Here is a 15,000-nt window from a genome sequence, read left to right as displayed (position 1 = left end):
AGGACCATTCAGAACCGTTGAACCGTTATCTAATAGGGGGCAGGTTCAATGCGATGAGTGTACAAAAAAGGCTTTTTCGTAAAAACTACAAAAATGGCTCCCGCTGTTGTGGAACAGTAAGTTGAATTGGCTTTCGCGACAGTTTTAAACTCACTAAAGGGTATATATCGATTGCACTTCAAGCTTTTGTTTGTAAGAAAGGTGTGTTCCCTGTAGTTCCGATAGGATTTTTTAAAGTTTTGCTCAGCACCATGTCAGATGTTTTGTTGCTCTGATTGGTTGTAGGACGATCCAATTGTAGCTCTTGATAATGCCCCTTGGAAATCAAAAGTGAACTGAGAAGTTCAAGGCTAACACGCTTTTGCGAATTGGTCTGCCCGATGTCAGGCTACGTGTGGATTGGTTCGAAGTGGGATAACAGAAGGTGCGGGAGATCCTACATCTACAGCTGTGTTCTCTATCAATCCACCACCCCCCTCCTCCACCCACCCACCCACCTCCTCTCTCTATCTCTCTCTTTCTCTTCTCTTTCTCTCTCTCCCTCTCTCTCACTCTCGCTGAAACCTATTGAACTGTCTTCCATCAACTGCTTTAGTGAGCCTTCCCTCGATCCCTGCAGTCTCTTTCTGCCCAGCCCCCCCCCCCCCCCATACTCATTATCTTTCCCCATCTCTGACTTGCCATTTCCTCTCTCTCTCTCTCTCTCTCTCTCTCTCTCTCTCTCTCTCTCTCTCTCTCTCTCTCTCTCTCTTTCTTCTTTTTTTTTTCATTCCACGTCACTCACTCGCCTCATTTAGATGTGCGTTCAGCCCCGTCCTCCCCAAAGACCTGTTGAAGATTCTCTCCTCCACCAGTCTGTCTGTCCCTCTTGGCTGTCTGTCTGTCAGTCTGGCTATCCCGCTCCAGTTTTTCATCTCTTAATCTCTCTCTCTCTCTCTCTCTCTCTCTCTCTCTCTCTCTCTGTCTCTCTCTGTCTCTGTCTCTCCCTCACTCCATTGCAGCCACACACAACCCACATGCCCCCCACACATGCACACACATAGTCACACACACACAGACACACACACACACACACACACACGCACACCAAGATCCCCCTCCCCCCTCCCTTCGTCCCCTTTTTCCTGTCTATTATCCATTTCAATCCATTTGCCTGGTGACACAAGAATCTGCTTCTCCCCCTGCGTCAGAAGGGCCTGATTGCAGAAGGGACGGGCTGTACCTTCCACAGACAGAAGCAGACAGATGGAGAGACAGAGCGGGGAAGAGAGGGGGAGAACAAGGGGGAGAAGTGAACGAGCGCGCTGGGGGGCCTCCACGGATGTCTTTTACACTGACTGACGGAGGAAGAGTGTGCCAGACAAACTCCACCACCACCGTTCAGGATGGAGGTGTTCCACAACACAACAGCAAGGCTATGAACATCCTGTTGTTTTGAAGCTAGCCTCGGACTAAGTCTTATTCTAGTGAACGTCAAGGCCGTAAAGTCAAGACAACAGATGGTTTGATAAAAGGTCAAGGCGCCATGTCTGTTCAGGATTCCTTTGTGGGTTTACCAAGGTGATGAACTGATGCAGTCCGACCCCCTGTGAAGGAATTGTTCTACAGCCAATGATAGGTTTACCCAATGTTTCCCTCAACAGTACCAAAATTGGTCCAAACAGAGGGTTTTTCATTTTTTGTGTTATGTTAAACTATAACTAGAAAAAAGGCTGGCTATGTTTTATTCAGGTGACAACATTGATGGCTGATACATTTAGTTGTTGTCTGTGCTTGGCGCTTGCATGCCCGACCCAACCGTAGTTAGGTTTTCATTTTGAGGATGTGGGTGGTTTTGGGCATAATTTGCATTTTTATAGAGATGTAATGTGGTCCTAGAGATTAAGTGTAATGGATGGCATGCTTTAACACGTCCTTGTCCTCCAAGCATCCTATTATACACCCCCTCAGACACACACACACACACACACACACACACACACACACACACACACACACACACACACACACACACACACACACACACACACACACACACAGACAAAGACACACACATACACACACCCTGCTGCTCTTAATGTCATACCGGCCCTGAGCATATCACAAGAATGGCATCGTTTTTAGTAGTCCTAAAGAATGTGGTGTTCTGTTCTTTAATGCTGGTGAATTCAAGGTACATTTGCAGGACATTCATATCTCATTCAATTCCCTCTTTCCTTTCAATTTTCTTTGACCTTTACTCATATTGATCTCACGGTCATCTTTGCTAATTAAAATAAGATCTGGGCAAGGAGACTTTAATTAATGTTGGCTCTTTTCTGTCTTGCCACCCAAGACAGGAAGACCGGCAGTTTCCTCTATAATATCTTACCTCGAACACAGTGACAGAATCCTCCTTCCATATTCAAAGTTTGAACAGAAATGTGTTTTTATCCACCTCTTTGATCGCCATCACCATATCACCATCGACAAAGCGTGTTATTTCTCCACCACAGCGGCGTACTGCAGCCCTCCCAGAAACCCCTTCAATGGCACGGTGCACAGCCTGACCGGCACCAAGCTGGGCAGCACTCTGCGCTTCAGCTGCGACCAGGGCTTCCGCCTGGTGGGCCAGAGCAGCGCAACCTGCACCCGCAACCAGCAGGGCATCTACCAGTGGAACGCCCCGGTGCCGCTCTGCCAAGGTAACCCGGGAGGGCGGGGCCGGACAGGGGTCAAAGCGGGAGCAGGAGAGTAAGCGGTTGTAGGGGGAGAAGCGCTGCTCCGTGAGCTGCCCCCCCCCCCCTCCCTCGCACGGTGGATAGACCCTGTTGTTGACCTTCAGTGCGGTCGACTGCACACATATTTGCGGAAGCTGCGAATGTGTCTCCCTAATCTCGTCTTAATAAAGTTGACGGTTGAGACTTGTGTCGCACACTGCTGACTGCACAGGGGGGGGGGGGGGGAAGGGAAGGGGGCGGAATAAAGGACTCTTGCAGCTGACGCTTTTGTTTTCTATGCCAATCGCTCCGACAATCTGTTTCAGTACATTGTTCTGGCATTATAAAGATCACAGCAGTGTACGATTATTATGATGCACCCATGAGGGATGATAACAGCCTCGCATTTTGCGTCTACTATGTTTACTGGGGCTCACCCGCTGATTTGATCATTTGTAGTGATTTCCATAAGATGCAAAGTCTTTTTCTGAGTAAAAACCTTGGAGGTAATCTTAGGGGGTAGACTTGGTGGCACGATGCTAATGAGCTAACCACGTGTGTGTTAACCACGTAGCCAATGTGCCTTGTACAAACTCAAAGGTTATTTTACGACTTGCAGTCCTCAGATACATGTCATTGCCTCTCTCTTTCAAGCCACTTTCCTGTCTCTCTATATTTTCTGGTCCATAAAGGCATCAAACAACCATACAAATATATATATAATAAATTAAAAGAAGATAATCTGAAGATAAAAAGATGGGTACATGCTGTAAACCAAGTTGACATGTATCATCCTTGTGTGTAAACCATCCACCATACCGGACAATACCTGAGAAAAAGCGGCCTCCATTTTGCATGGGGACTCTAGTATTTGCTATTCACGATGGACGGTGAGTCGGTCGGGCATCCACTCACAGTCTGGTCAAAACAGCAGCAGGTGCAGCTCTCCAGCATAAAATACTCGCGCTGGCTCTGGAGTCCAGTATTTACCATCGGGCGTATCGGAACGAAGCCGATGTTTTCTGTGCAGCACTGTCTAGTGTATTCAAGCAGCAGGTGTGACTCTATACTGGGACTGGTGGGGGGTGAACTCTGGGTACAACGCTGGTTTATTAGTATGGGCTCCCTTCCTGGAAAAACAAACACATATTTCCGCGACGCAGATGTTTTCAATTTGGCATCAAACGGTCGGAACAACAAACCACCGAAGCATCTCAGGTGTATTTCAAACAACAATAAACAAAGAAAAAGGTGCATTTACTCTCTCACTCGCTGCCTTCCCCCCCAGTGCTGTCCTGCGGGATGCCGGTGCCACCGGTCAACGGCAGCATCTTGGGCCAGGACTTCACCCTGGGAGCCAGGGCCCAGTACCAGTGCAACCCCGGGTTCAGGCTCCAGGGGCCCATCACCACCTCGGTGGTCTGCCAGGAGTCCGGGCGGTGGAGCGCCATCGAGGCCCCGCCCAGATGCATGCGTAAGTCTTCCTCACCCCTGCTGAAACTTCATCAGTGCTAGGTCCACTCTCTACTGTGCTCCGTGGGGAGAGTTGCCAAAACTTTATTTTTTAACATTGGAACCAATGTATAATGACGAGGGGAAGTGGTGACTTTAAGCTAGCGCCATCGAGCGTTAGCGATTTCTTTTGTTTGGTCAGCGCCGTCTGACGCATTGCGTTCGTTGCCCGTGGAGATACTTCCATTGATTATCGAGGCAATGTTTCCCAGCTGAATGCAAAAGTAATTCAGTTGGAGCAGGGCATTTGTACAGAATGAACTGATAGGTAGAAAATGATGTGTAGGAATTAGTCCACAGCTAATTAAGCTTTTCATAGACGTGTAAATAAAGACGTGCATATACATTTATTTTCCAAAATAGGTATCCCAGACCATATTCCAGAGTATATAGAGCATATATACAGCGATCATTAATATAAATTGCTTTTAAGATGGCGCATCCCATAAATAAATCATCCCAGTAAACCCATGCATAGTCACATGATCGATTGAAACATGCATAGACATTATGTAAATTATGGTATTATATAAACAGTCTACTCCCATGCATACTAGATATAGTTTTCAGTGTGTGTTGTCCTGTGGTTTACCGTCCATCCCTTTAGCGGGTTCCTGCCAGGACATCAGCCACTCTGCCGTGGATCACGGAAGATGGAGACTCATCTACGGCACTCAAAACCAATATGATGCCCTCATGATGCTCATCTGCGACCTGGGATATTACTACAGGGGTCGAAGGGTCATCCGTTGCCAGGCCAACAGCACTTGGGACTACCCAGATCCTCGGCCAGCCTGCAAGAGTGAGTGTGATCTTCGCAAACCACAAAATGGAATTAGCTTTGATTGATGCGTCATCCAAACAGTACCAATATGCATTCACTTCAAAAATATTTTCTCGCCGAACTCATAATGCATACAAATGGCTTTAATAACCTCCAAGTGCACATCGACTGTGGCCGTTCCACCATAGATGATCGATCAATAAGAAGACATGATTGATTCTGTTATTCAATGACTCGACTCTCTTTCTGTCCCTCTCTTTGTCCCTCTCTCTTTGTCTCTCTCACTCTTTGTCTCGCTCTCTTTCTCCGTCTCCCTCTCCCTCTCCACCTCTCTCCCTCTGTCTCTCTCTCTCTCTCTCCTCTCTCTCTCTCTTTCTCGCTCTCTCGCTCCCTCTCCCCCTCTCCCTCTCGCCCTCCCCCTCTCCGTCTCCATCCCTCTCCCTCTTTCTCTCTCTCTCACTCACTCACTCACTCTCTCTCTCTCTCGCCCCAGTCATCGCCTGCGGAGACCTGGGCACGCCACCGAACGGACACAAGATCGGAACGCTGACGGTGTACGGAGCCACGGCGATCTTCTCCTGCAACACGGGCTACACGCTGGTGGGCTCCCGGGTGCGGGAGTGCATGTCCAACGGCCTGTGGAGTGGATCCCAGGTCCAGTGCCTGGGTGAGATCCGCAGGATGATCCGCTACCGGGTTATGCTTCACCATGTGTGCTTCCAAAAGGGGAAACTCTGTTTTCGCTGCCAAGTTACTATTTAGTCATTTAGCAGATGGTGTCCGAAGTGACTCACATAAAAAAACACCATTTAGTTTCATTAATGAGCCGGTGGTTTCCCCCATCCTGCTGGGAGTCACATACCATATTGTTTTTGCCGGGGCGTACATTTAAAAACTAACTGCGCAAAGGGGGCCGCTGTGCAGAGCACTCGCCATGTGTCTGCCTGCGCCTCAGGGCTAATGCGAACAGATGAAGACATAATACTTTTACTGTGTCTCCTAAAGCTGGCCACTGCGGAAACCCCGAGCCCATCGTGAACGGCCAGATCAACGGGGAGAACTACAACTACCGGGGCAGCGTGGTGTACCAGTGCAACCCGGGCTTCCGGCTCATCGGCGTGTCGGTGCGCATCTGTGAACAGGACCACCGCTGGTCTGGCAACACCCCCGTCTGTGTCCGTAAGTACCCACCCCCCCCCCCCCCCCCTACTCAGCTATGATTCGGGTCTCGAACCGGAACTGTTCATCCAGGTTTACAACCAAAAAAAGAATGTGTATTTATCTACATCGCAACTTCTTCCATTGTGCCTTTGCTAGCCATCACCTGTGGTCACCCCGGTAACCCCACCTTCGGGCTGACCCAGGGCACCCAGTTCAACCTGAACGACGCCGTGCGCTTCGTGTGCAACACGGGATATGTTCTGCACGGGACGGGCAAGTCCTCCTGCCAGGCCAACGGGCAGTGGAGCAACCCGCTCCCCAGGTGTAAAAGTAAGCGTGTGACTGCATTTTTTCTTTCCCACGTGTGTCCGTTTGTGTGTGTGTGTGTGTGTGTGTGTGTGTGTGTGTGTGTGTGTGTGTGTGTGTGTGTGTGTGTGTGTGTGTGTGTGTGTGTGTGTGTGTGTGTGTGTGTGTGTGTGTGTGATAGGATACGAAGCCAAGCATTCATTCAAATTTGTCTTGGGGAATTTGAATTTGCCGCCGCTGGTTGTGACTTCTTGCCTAATGGTGCCTCCCCCCCTTGTGTGTTGGTGCGTATCATATATATCATACGCCTTTGGCGTGAAGGCATTGGAATCCTGTTTGCCGTTTTTATGCTTTATATGCATGGCCGTAACCAGCCATGGTGACTGACTCTGCGCTAAATGAAGTGACTGTGCTTTCAACAGACGATAGGATCCCTGTGTGGGTATCAGGTATGTTTCTGTGGGTGGGTGGGTGGGTATGTGGATTACACTCCCCACACAAGGTCACGTCCTCCTCCCCCTGCATTAACCGAGGCGAGCAGAATCATCCGGGCGAGCGGAAATGAGTGGATGGAGACAACCCAGAGGGGGGAGGAAGGGTCTAAAAAGAGCATATTAGTGGAAATTCAAACCGGGAGAAAAAAAATCAGAGACGGCGGCAGGATGATTTAATTACCTGTTCTGAACCCGAACAAGGTCTGCGAGGCCTTCTAGGTTAATATTTATTTGATGCGGTCCCTCCCCAGCTGGGGCCTGCATTATTATGCCCCAAAGCTGGCCGGGGCCTGTCAGAGAAACAAAACTAAGGTAATAACAATAAAGGACGGGGACGAAAAAGCAATTGCCGGGGTCCTTGAGCAGAGAGAGAGCGGACCTCCGAGACGTCGTGCCTCCTAATTTGAACTCGGGTTCCGATACAAACGCTGCATTTTCTCAGGGAGGGGAAGTGCCCCGCGAACTTCCCAGTTCTGCGCAGATTCATTCTTTATTTTGTTTTTCTTCCGAGGTTTTTTAAACGATAAGAGACGTGTCCAGGCCCTACCGCTGAAGCGCCAGGGTCCGCTGCTACGAGGTCCGGGGCCGGTGAACGGGTCCAATGAGGCATTGCCTTAAAACCTCGCTTCACATGAGGACGTTTGGAGCCTGTGTGGGGCTTTTGGCCTTCTGTTGGCGTGAAAAAAAAGTTTGAAAATATCAGAGAGTCTCTGAGATAGTGTGTGTCAGTTGAGTGTATTCAGAGCCGGCATGCATAAGCAGATGAGATTTCTCTTCCCAGACGACGCATTCTTCAAACTGCTCTGCGGCTGTAGACGCCATATTAGCATTGCCTGGTTGCCATACCGAAGCTGACTTCTAGATGCAGTTGGTCTGTGTGTGTGTGTGTTTGGTGAGCGTGTGTATGTGTGGGCGCTCACACAAGTGAGTGAGTGGGCTTGCTAGGATTTGCGTTGATGTTTTGATAGCGTATTATACTCTTGTGTGCCGTGCAGGGAAGCGTAAGCTGCTTAGTGGTCCCTTTTTTTCGTCAATCACATTTATCACCTTAATTACAGTAATTCAAGCCCTATTCGACAGCCGTGAGCGCGTGCATCGCGCACACTCCCGGTGTCCTGACTCTGAACCTTCGCTTACCTACGGAAAAAAACCTCCCCAAACATGAGGTGCCAAGAGGAAGATATCAGCGCGGTTCATGGACTCTGACACGTTCCCCTTGCTCTCCCTTCATGTCGTGCGAGATGCTTGCAGAACACAAAACGTCAACGACATTCAGGTTTTAAGACGGCCCCTTTCTAAACAATGGCTTTTTTCTGTGTCTTCTGCTGACGTCCCGGCAAATGAAGGCATACACGTGGAAAACAATGCAACGATGAAGGAATAAATACATGCGACAACTCCCTTAGCAGCTGTTTGGGGGAACAGCAAGAGGGGGGAGAAGAGGCCGGGGAAGGGAAAATATAAATTCCCCTCCATTATTTTACCCACATTATCTCTCTTAAAGCGTTCTGTCTGAGGTGAGGTCAGGTTGTTTGACGGTAGGAACGGCTTGTGAGGTTCCTGCCTCTGCTTTGACCTAGACATGCTAAGCTCTTGTGCTGGCTCGTGTACTTAAAAAAGGAAAATATAGACTGCCCTTTCTTGACTGTGCCTGGTAGCGCGGCAAGAGTTTACAATGAAAGCACCGCGGGTTAGCCGGCACTCCAACTGCAGGGAATCCGTTAAAATAGGTAATTGAGAGATGATTTAGCCCTTCGACAGCCGAGAGAGAGTGCTTTTAGTCACATAAGTATACAATGGCTTAATTTTTGGCTGAAGGGAATGCACGGACGGATGTGGGGGTGGTGTAGGAGGGGGGCGGTATAGGGGGCGACGCTCGTTGGCAGGGCAAATGTCTACGTGGGCGCTTGAATGAGGATGGGTTAGCGGCCAAGAGCTAGATAGCGGCACACGTCAGACGCACGCACACATGCAAATGCTTACACACACACACACACACACACACACGCTCACAAGCACATAGACACGCACGCATACACACACACACGTCAGATGCATGCACACACACACACACATACACACACACATACACGTTGGGGGCTGTGAATAGCCTGTTAATGTTTCAGTATATCAGAATTTATTGGGGGGAGAAGTGAGAAGTGTTCATCTGACTTCATTGACGAGGTTCTCCCCAATGGGAAAAACAATGTGTTAGTTGGTCGTTTTTGAGCTTTTATTTTCCGCTCCTCCTCTTCACTGAGCTCTCCAGCCATCTATCCATCTCTCCCTCTTTCCCTTATCCCTCTCTCCCTATTTATTCCTTCTTCTTGCTCCATTTCCCCTATCGCTCTCCTTCTCTCAGCCTTCATTCTCTCTCTCCCTCTCTCTCTCTATCTCTCTCCCCAATCTTTATCTTCATCTCTTGCTTCTCCCCTGTCCCTTCCTCCTTCTCCATCTTTATCTTTCTCTTTATTGATCCCATCTCTGTCTCTCGCTCCAACTCTCTCCCTCTCTCTACGAGCAAAAGACTGGATGGCAAGGTAGCAAATGTTTGGTTCCACAGTCTCCTATACTTAATCTGGACAGATAGAAGGGGGTGGATGGATGAAGGAATGGGCCTGACAGCCAAAGGAGAGGTGGAGGGAGAGGCGGTTTGCGGGGGAGAGGATTTTGGCAACTCTCAATGAGGGGATGGGCAGTGGATAATGGGTTTAGGTAGGGGTTTGGATGTTGTGGAAAAATGTATGGCATTGTATGGCATACCTTCAGAATGAAACCGACACAAAGGATACTAAATGAAGTGCATTTGCTTGAGTATACCTGTTGTTTGTGTCTCTACACATGCGCTTTGTTATTTAATCGCGCTCTCAATCTCTCCTTCCTCCACCCACTTCCGCTGTTTTCTCCTTTCTCCCCCTCTTGCATTATCTCCTTATCCTCTCCCTCCTCCATCACTAACCATCTCCTCCATGACCTCCTTCGCTGACAATCTCCTCGTCCCCTTCCTTCACCCTCTCCTCCTCCATTCCTCACCATCTTCTCCTCCATCCATAACCGTCTCCTCCTCGTCCTCCATCCCTCACCATCACCTCCTCCTCTTCCTCCTCCTCCTCCACCTCCATCCCTCACCATCACCTCCTCCTCCTCCTCCTCCACCTCCATCCCTCACCATCGCCTCCTCCTCCTCCTCCTCCCCCTCCTCCTCCTCCTCCTCCTCCACCCCTCACCATCGCCTCCTCCTCCTCCTCCTCCTCCAGTCGTGAACTGCACGGAGCCCGGCAAGGTTGATAACAGCGACAGGCAGGTGGTGACCAGCGGGCCGCATCGCTACAGCTTCCAGACGGCCGTGTCGTACCGCTGCAACCCGGGCTACTACCTGCTGGGCACCAGCTCCATCTCCTGCCAGGGGGACGGCACCTGGGACCGCTCGCTGCCCAAGTGCCTGCGTGAGTGTCCAGACTGCTTTTATCTCCTTCATTGCGGAGGCCGCAGTGCCCTTCGGAAAACTATCGACAAGGTTGCGGCTGACAAGGGCATCTAGAGAGATGGGGGAGGAGGATTGTTGGAAAAAGTAATAGATTCTTGGCAGCTTTGGAACTTTTTGGGGGAGTTTTTATGCCACGTCGTTATGTTATAATGTCTTTATGGGCTCCGCCCGCCTACGTCGCTGTCGTTAATGGGGAAAATAAATTTGGGTTTTCATGGAGTTGTTTGGATCAGTGGCCGCGTTTATCGTAGGATTTTCTAAAGCGAAGCCATTTCTCGTTTAACTGCCTGTCGTTTTTTGGATTGCTAATGCCCATCTTTATTGAGCCCTGTAACCGTTTACAAGTCAACTTACGTATGTGTGCCTAGCGAAAGGACAAGGGCCGTTTCCGTGTCAACCAGCCTCCGGTAGCTCGTTGACACGATCACAGAGCCAATCCCCATATATGGCAGCGGCCCCATAACACTTATCGTTGGCTTGTATCCTGTGTACCCCCTCTGGTGTGTCTTGTCCCCCTGGATAGTGGTGCTGTGCGACCGGCCCAGTGTGCCCCCCTACGCCCAGATCTCCGGAGACCGCCGCACCGTGGGCGCCGTCATCCGCTTCAGCTGCATCGGCCAGCGCATCGTCGTCGGCAACACCACGCGCATGTGCCAGCTGGACGGCCATTGGAGCGGATCACTGCCACACTGCTCCGGTAAAAAAAAAAAGGCGGGAAATGTATCGTCTGGGCTCTCCTGGATAATGTCTCGGAAACCATAAAAAAAAACACGTGAACTTTATCTTTCCCGGATGGCAAATTCAGTTAAAGACGATAAATGTTTTTTCCCAGATTAAATGTTCGGTGAATGTGTCACTTTGTTCTGAAGGCCAGGGCTAACTTTGAGTGGAAGATCGACTTAGACACAATTAAAGGGTAAAAGAAGAGGAGGGAGTGGGATTGAGGCGGGGGTGAGTCCGGGAGTGCTGGAGGGTGTGCTCAGTTCATTGGAAATGCGAGCTACCTGCTGAACTTTGCTTCATTTCCCCCAACCTCTATTCAACCTCTTGTACCTTTAGCACTTGATTAATTCAGATGTAAAACCACCCTCCCGTAGCACCCAAGACGCCCCTTGTAATTCCGGGGCCTGCAAATAAAGAGCTTTAGGGTGCTGGTGGGGGAGGTGGTTGTTGGTAGGTCACAAGCTCAGCGGTAGACCCATAGAGTGCAGTCCAAGGCCTTCAAGGGCAAATCCCCTATAAACACGATTCCATTGGCCCATATAGACGCAGGGATGGAAGGGGGGAGTCTCCATTGTAGTCGGTAGGTCAACTATTACTTATAGCTTATAGACTTTAGCTCTTCCTCCACAGAGACAAACACACACGGCTCTGCAAGTTTATTTCATACAAGACGTGTGTGTTTGATTGTTTTTCTCCGCCGTGTTAGGCCTATGTGGTCAGTGGCAGAGCAAACAATGAGTGCATGTTAACACGTATAAAAAGTCAAAGTATATATACTACAAGGTCTGTGTGTGCGGTCATTTCCCTCCTACATGTTAAGCCACCATGGTCAGTGTCGGGGCAAACAATGTCTACATGTAAACATGTTTAAACAGTCGAAAGTAAAAGCGAAAGGCCCCAGGAGACGTGAGGAAGCACTGTGGAGGAAAGACTACGAACACACTTGTTACACACACGGTCGATGCCTCTGGGCCGTTCTCTTACAAACACACGCACGCACGCACGCACGCACGCACGCACGCACGCACGCACGCACGCACGCACGCACGCACGCACACACACACACACACACACACACACACACACACACACACACACACACACACACACACACACACACACACACACACACATACAAATTCACATACCACCACACATACACACAGCCACATTCACATATTAATACACACTCTATCACACACACACACACACACACACACACACACACACACACTTATGAACCGATGCAAGACGAGACAAGACAACAATAAACATTCATCCTGACAGTTTAATGTCACAATTCATGATGTTCATATATCCCGGAGATTGCTGGCTTTCTCTCTGTCGACTATAAAATCCAGCTTCTCGTGGCCATCTCCCTCACTTCCTGAGCTAAGCGCTATTAAAGTTGTGTTCACTCAGAGCACTATAAAAACAGTATTGGAAAGCAATATGCAGGATCACTAAATGCCTTGTGATTATTTGGAACGGAGTCAAACGAGGTCTCCATCATAGTACAAACAAATTCAAATGAAGTCTCTATTTTGGTATACTTTATTTGTGTACATTGATCTATCATAATCCTAATGCTATTAGTGTTGGCTATTTTCCTGCTGCCGGTACCGTTTTATATAAGCGTGACTTAATGGGAGAACACCATCTATGTGGACAGGGAGTTATAATGGGCATGCACCATCAAATGAGCTTTAGCTTATTTGTATTGGTAAACTAAATATAATTGGCTTGGCCATACGAACAGGTCATGCATGTGATATTTCATATTTAACATTAACATAAACATCAAGTCACTATATTTGTGTATGTTTTATTACTTGCTTTTTATTTCATTGCTCATTGAAAACCTAATAGTATGAGGTTTGCCACATGAGCAATGGAAATCATACTTCTAATCATTATTTATTGTCATGCATGTTTACTGAAAACTAAAATTAATATAATCTTTGCCACCTGAGAGCGTCGTGGTTATCCCACCTCATACCGAACATGTGGCGTATTGTTGTATCATCACTCATGCGTTTCTTTGTTTCCTCGGTGGTGTGTCCGACCATCCAGGGGACTCTGCGGGGCTGTGCGGCGACCCGGGCGTCCCCTTCCACGGCATCCGTCTGGGGGAGGAGTTCAGGCCGGGCAGCCTGGTGCGCTTCAGCTGTGAGCCGGGCTACGTGCTGAGGGGGTCCCAGGAGCGCACCTGCCTGGCCAATGGGAGCTGGGTGGGCACCCAGCCCGAGTGCCACGGTGAGACACACACGTTCAGAGTGGTGGGGGGGGGGGGATTTGTGTGTTTGTGTTGTTTGTGTGTTTAAGTGAATTAGTTGTGTGTATGTGTAGAGGAGTTCTCTTCCCGCCAAATAGTGGTGGATTTTTATTTTATTATTTTTTTGCGTGTTGATCCTATGGGAAATAATATTTTCCAATGAGGCGATCAATAGGGGACTTGTACACACACACTCACAAGGGCACACACGTAAACACACATAAGCACACTCACACACACATACGTACACACACACTAACACCAGACTGAAACACACTTGCCTGCACACACTCATTCCTAGATTGTTTCATTGTGTATTGGCGACTTTTACCAGATTTCCACTCAGCTTGTCCTGGGCTATTGGGCTTTTGCTCTGAGTCTCTCAAGAGTCCTTCTCTCTTCCCCATAATATTCCACTCTAGCACACCCATGTCACCCAGCAAACAGAGCAAAGCAGGGCAAACCGTGTGGGAGAAACAGGACAAACAATGATAGAGGAAAGGTGGAGAGCAGGCTAGAGTTAGAAGCTTAGAGGTAGGTTATTCAAGTCGAGTACAATAAAGTTATCTGGATCTAAAAGTGCACATACGCCCACCACATAACTTTCTTATTGACCATCAATAATGGGCAGCAGCGGTCTTTGACAGAGCCCCCATTAAAGTCCCAAGGTGAAAGATTGAGCCCCTCTCAGTTAGAATTCTAAAAACTCAATAACAGTAGTCCCCCCAATCTCACTCTACTGACTCACCGTAGCTCGGCCGTGTGGTTGGCTTGAGTGGGAGGGGATTTTGAAGTGTCGATAGTTAGGTTCTTGTAAAGAAAACACACTTTTTATTTGAAGAATAAGTCAGTTTTAGGGTCCGATTTTATTGTTAACATTATTGAGCTCATTATTGTTCAGCAATGACTACAGATGTGTTCAGGTCAATTCTAACCGGTGGGCTAGTTGAAATGTTACGCATTGAGACTATGAAATATTTAGAAAAGTGATGTACAGCAACTTCTAAAATAAATATGAAAAGAATGATAGCACACAGAAAAGGGCAGCATGTATTTCAACATTCACAAACTGTTGTCACCGGTGTCACCTTGAAAACTCTGATCCACTGCCTTCATTTCTACAACAAAGTTCCTCAGAAGTCTCATCCAAATACGTGAAGGCTTTTTACTCTGAAATTGCTTTGGCAATAGATAAACATCCCAATTCCATTCTAATTCAACTTTTTGCAAAGGAAGACCTTTAATCACATATTCACCTGTTATTCCGCGGCCACACAAAGGACTTCTCTACCCACCTCGTGTCTTTTTCTCGTAACATCTACCCTAACATCTACCCTGATTTATTTTGGACACAAACTGTTACTTTTCCTAACCCTCATCCGTACCGCACCGCCCTGCCCTCTCACTCTCTCCTAACATTACCTTCTCTCCGTTCCGTCTCCCCCCTCATGTGGCATCTCATATGCTGCCCCACCTGCTCTAGTCTGGCACGCACTTCAAGGCAAGGCTACATCTGGTCATTATAGCTGGGGGGGTGGAGGAGGAAGGGTGGATGAGAT

The 15,000-nt window shown here is 48.6% G+C and overlaps 1 protein-coding gene across 1 annotated transcript in view; it reads left to right on the top strand.

Moving 5' to 3' along the window:
* Positions 1–15,000, top strand: part of csmd2 (CUB and Sushi multiple domains 2) — a 279,455-nt gene that overhangs the window by 239,513 nt on the left and 24,942 nt on the right. Inside the window, exons 54-58 of the mRNA XM_056582350.1 lie at positions 6,001–6,174; positions 6,313–6,486; positions 10,214–10,402; positions 10,967–11,140; positions 13,240–13,422. Of these exons, the coding sequence (XP_056438325.1) occupies positions 6,001–6,174; positions 6,313–6,486; positions 10,214–10,402; positions 10,967–11,140; positions 13,240–13,422 (894 nt within the window). The remainder of the gene's footprint in view (positions 1–6,000; positions 6,175–6,312; positions 6,487–10,213; positions 10,403–10,966; positions 11,141–13,239; positions 13,423–15,000) is intronic.

Source organism: Gadus chalcogrammus, chromosome 22 (genome assembly GCF_026213295.1).
Source record: "Gadus chalcogrammus isolate NIFS_2021 chromosome 22, NIFS_Gcha_1.0, whole genome shotgun sequence".
NCBI lineage: Eukaryota > Metazoa > Chordata > Actinopteri > Gadiformes > Gadidae > Gadus > Gadus chalcogrammus.
This window is presented reverse-complemented; position numbering and strand designations above follow the sequence as displayed.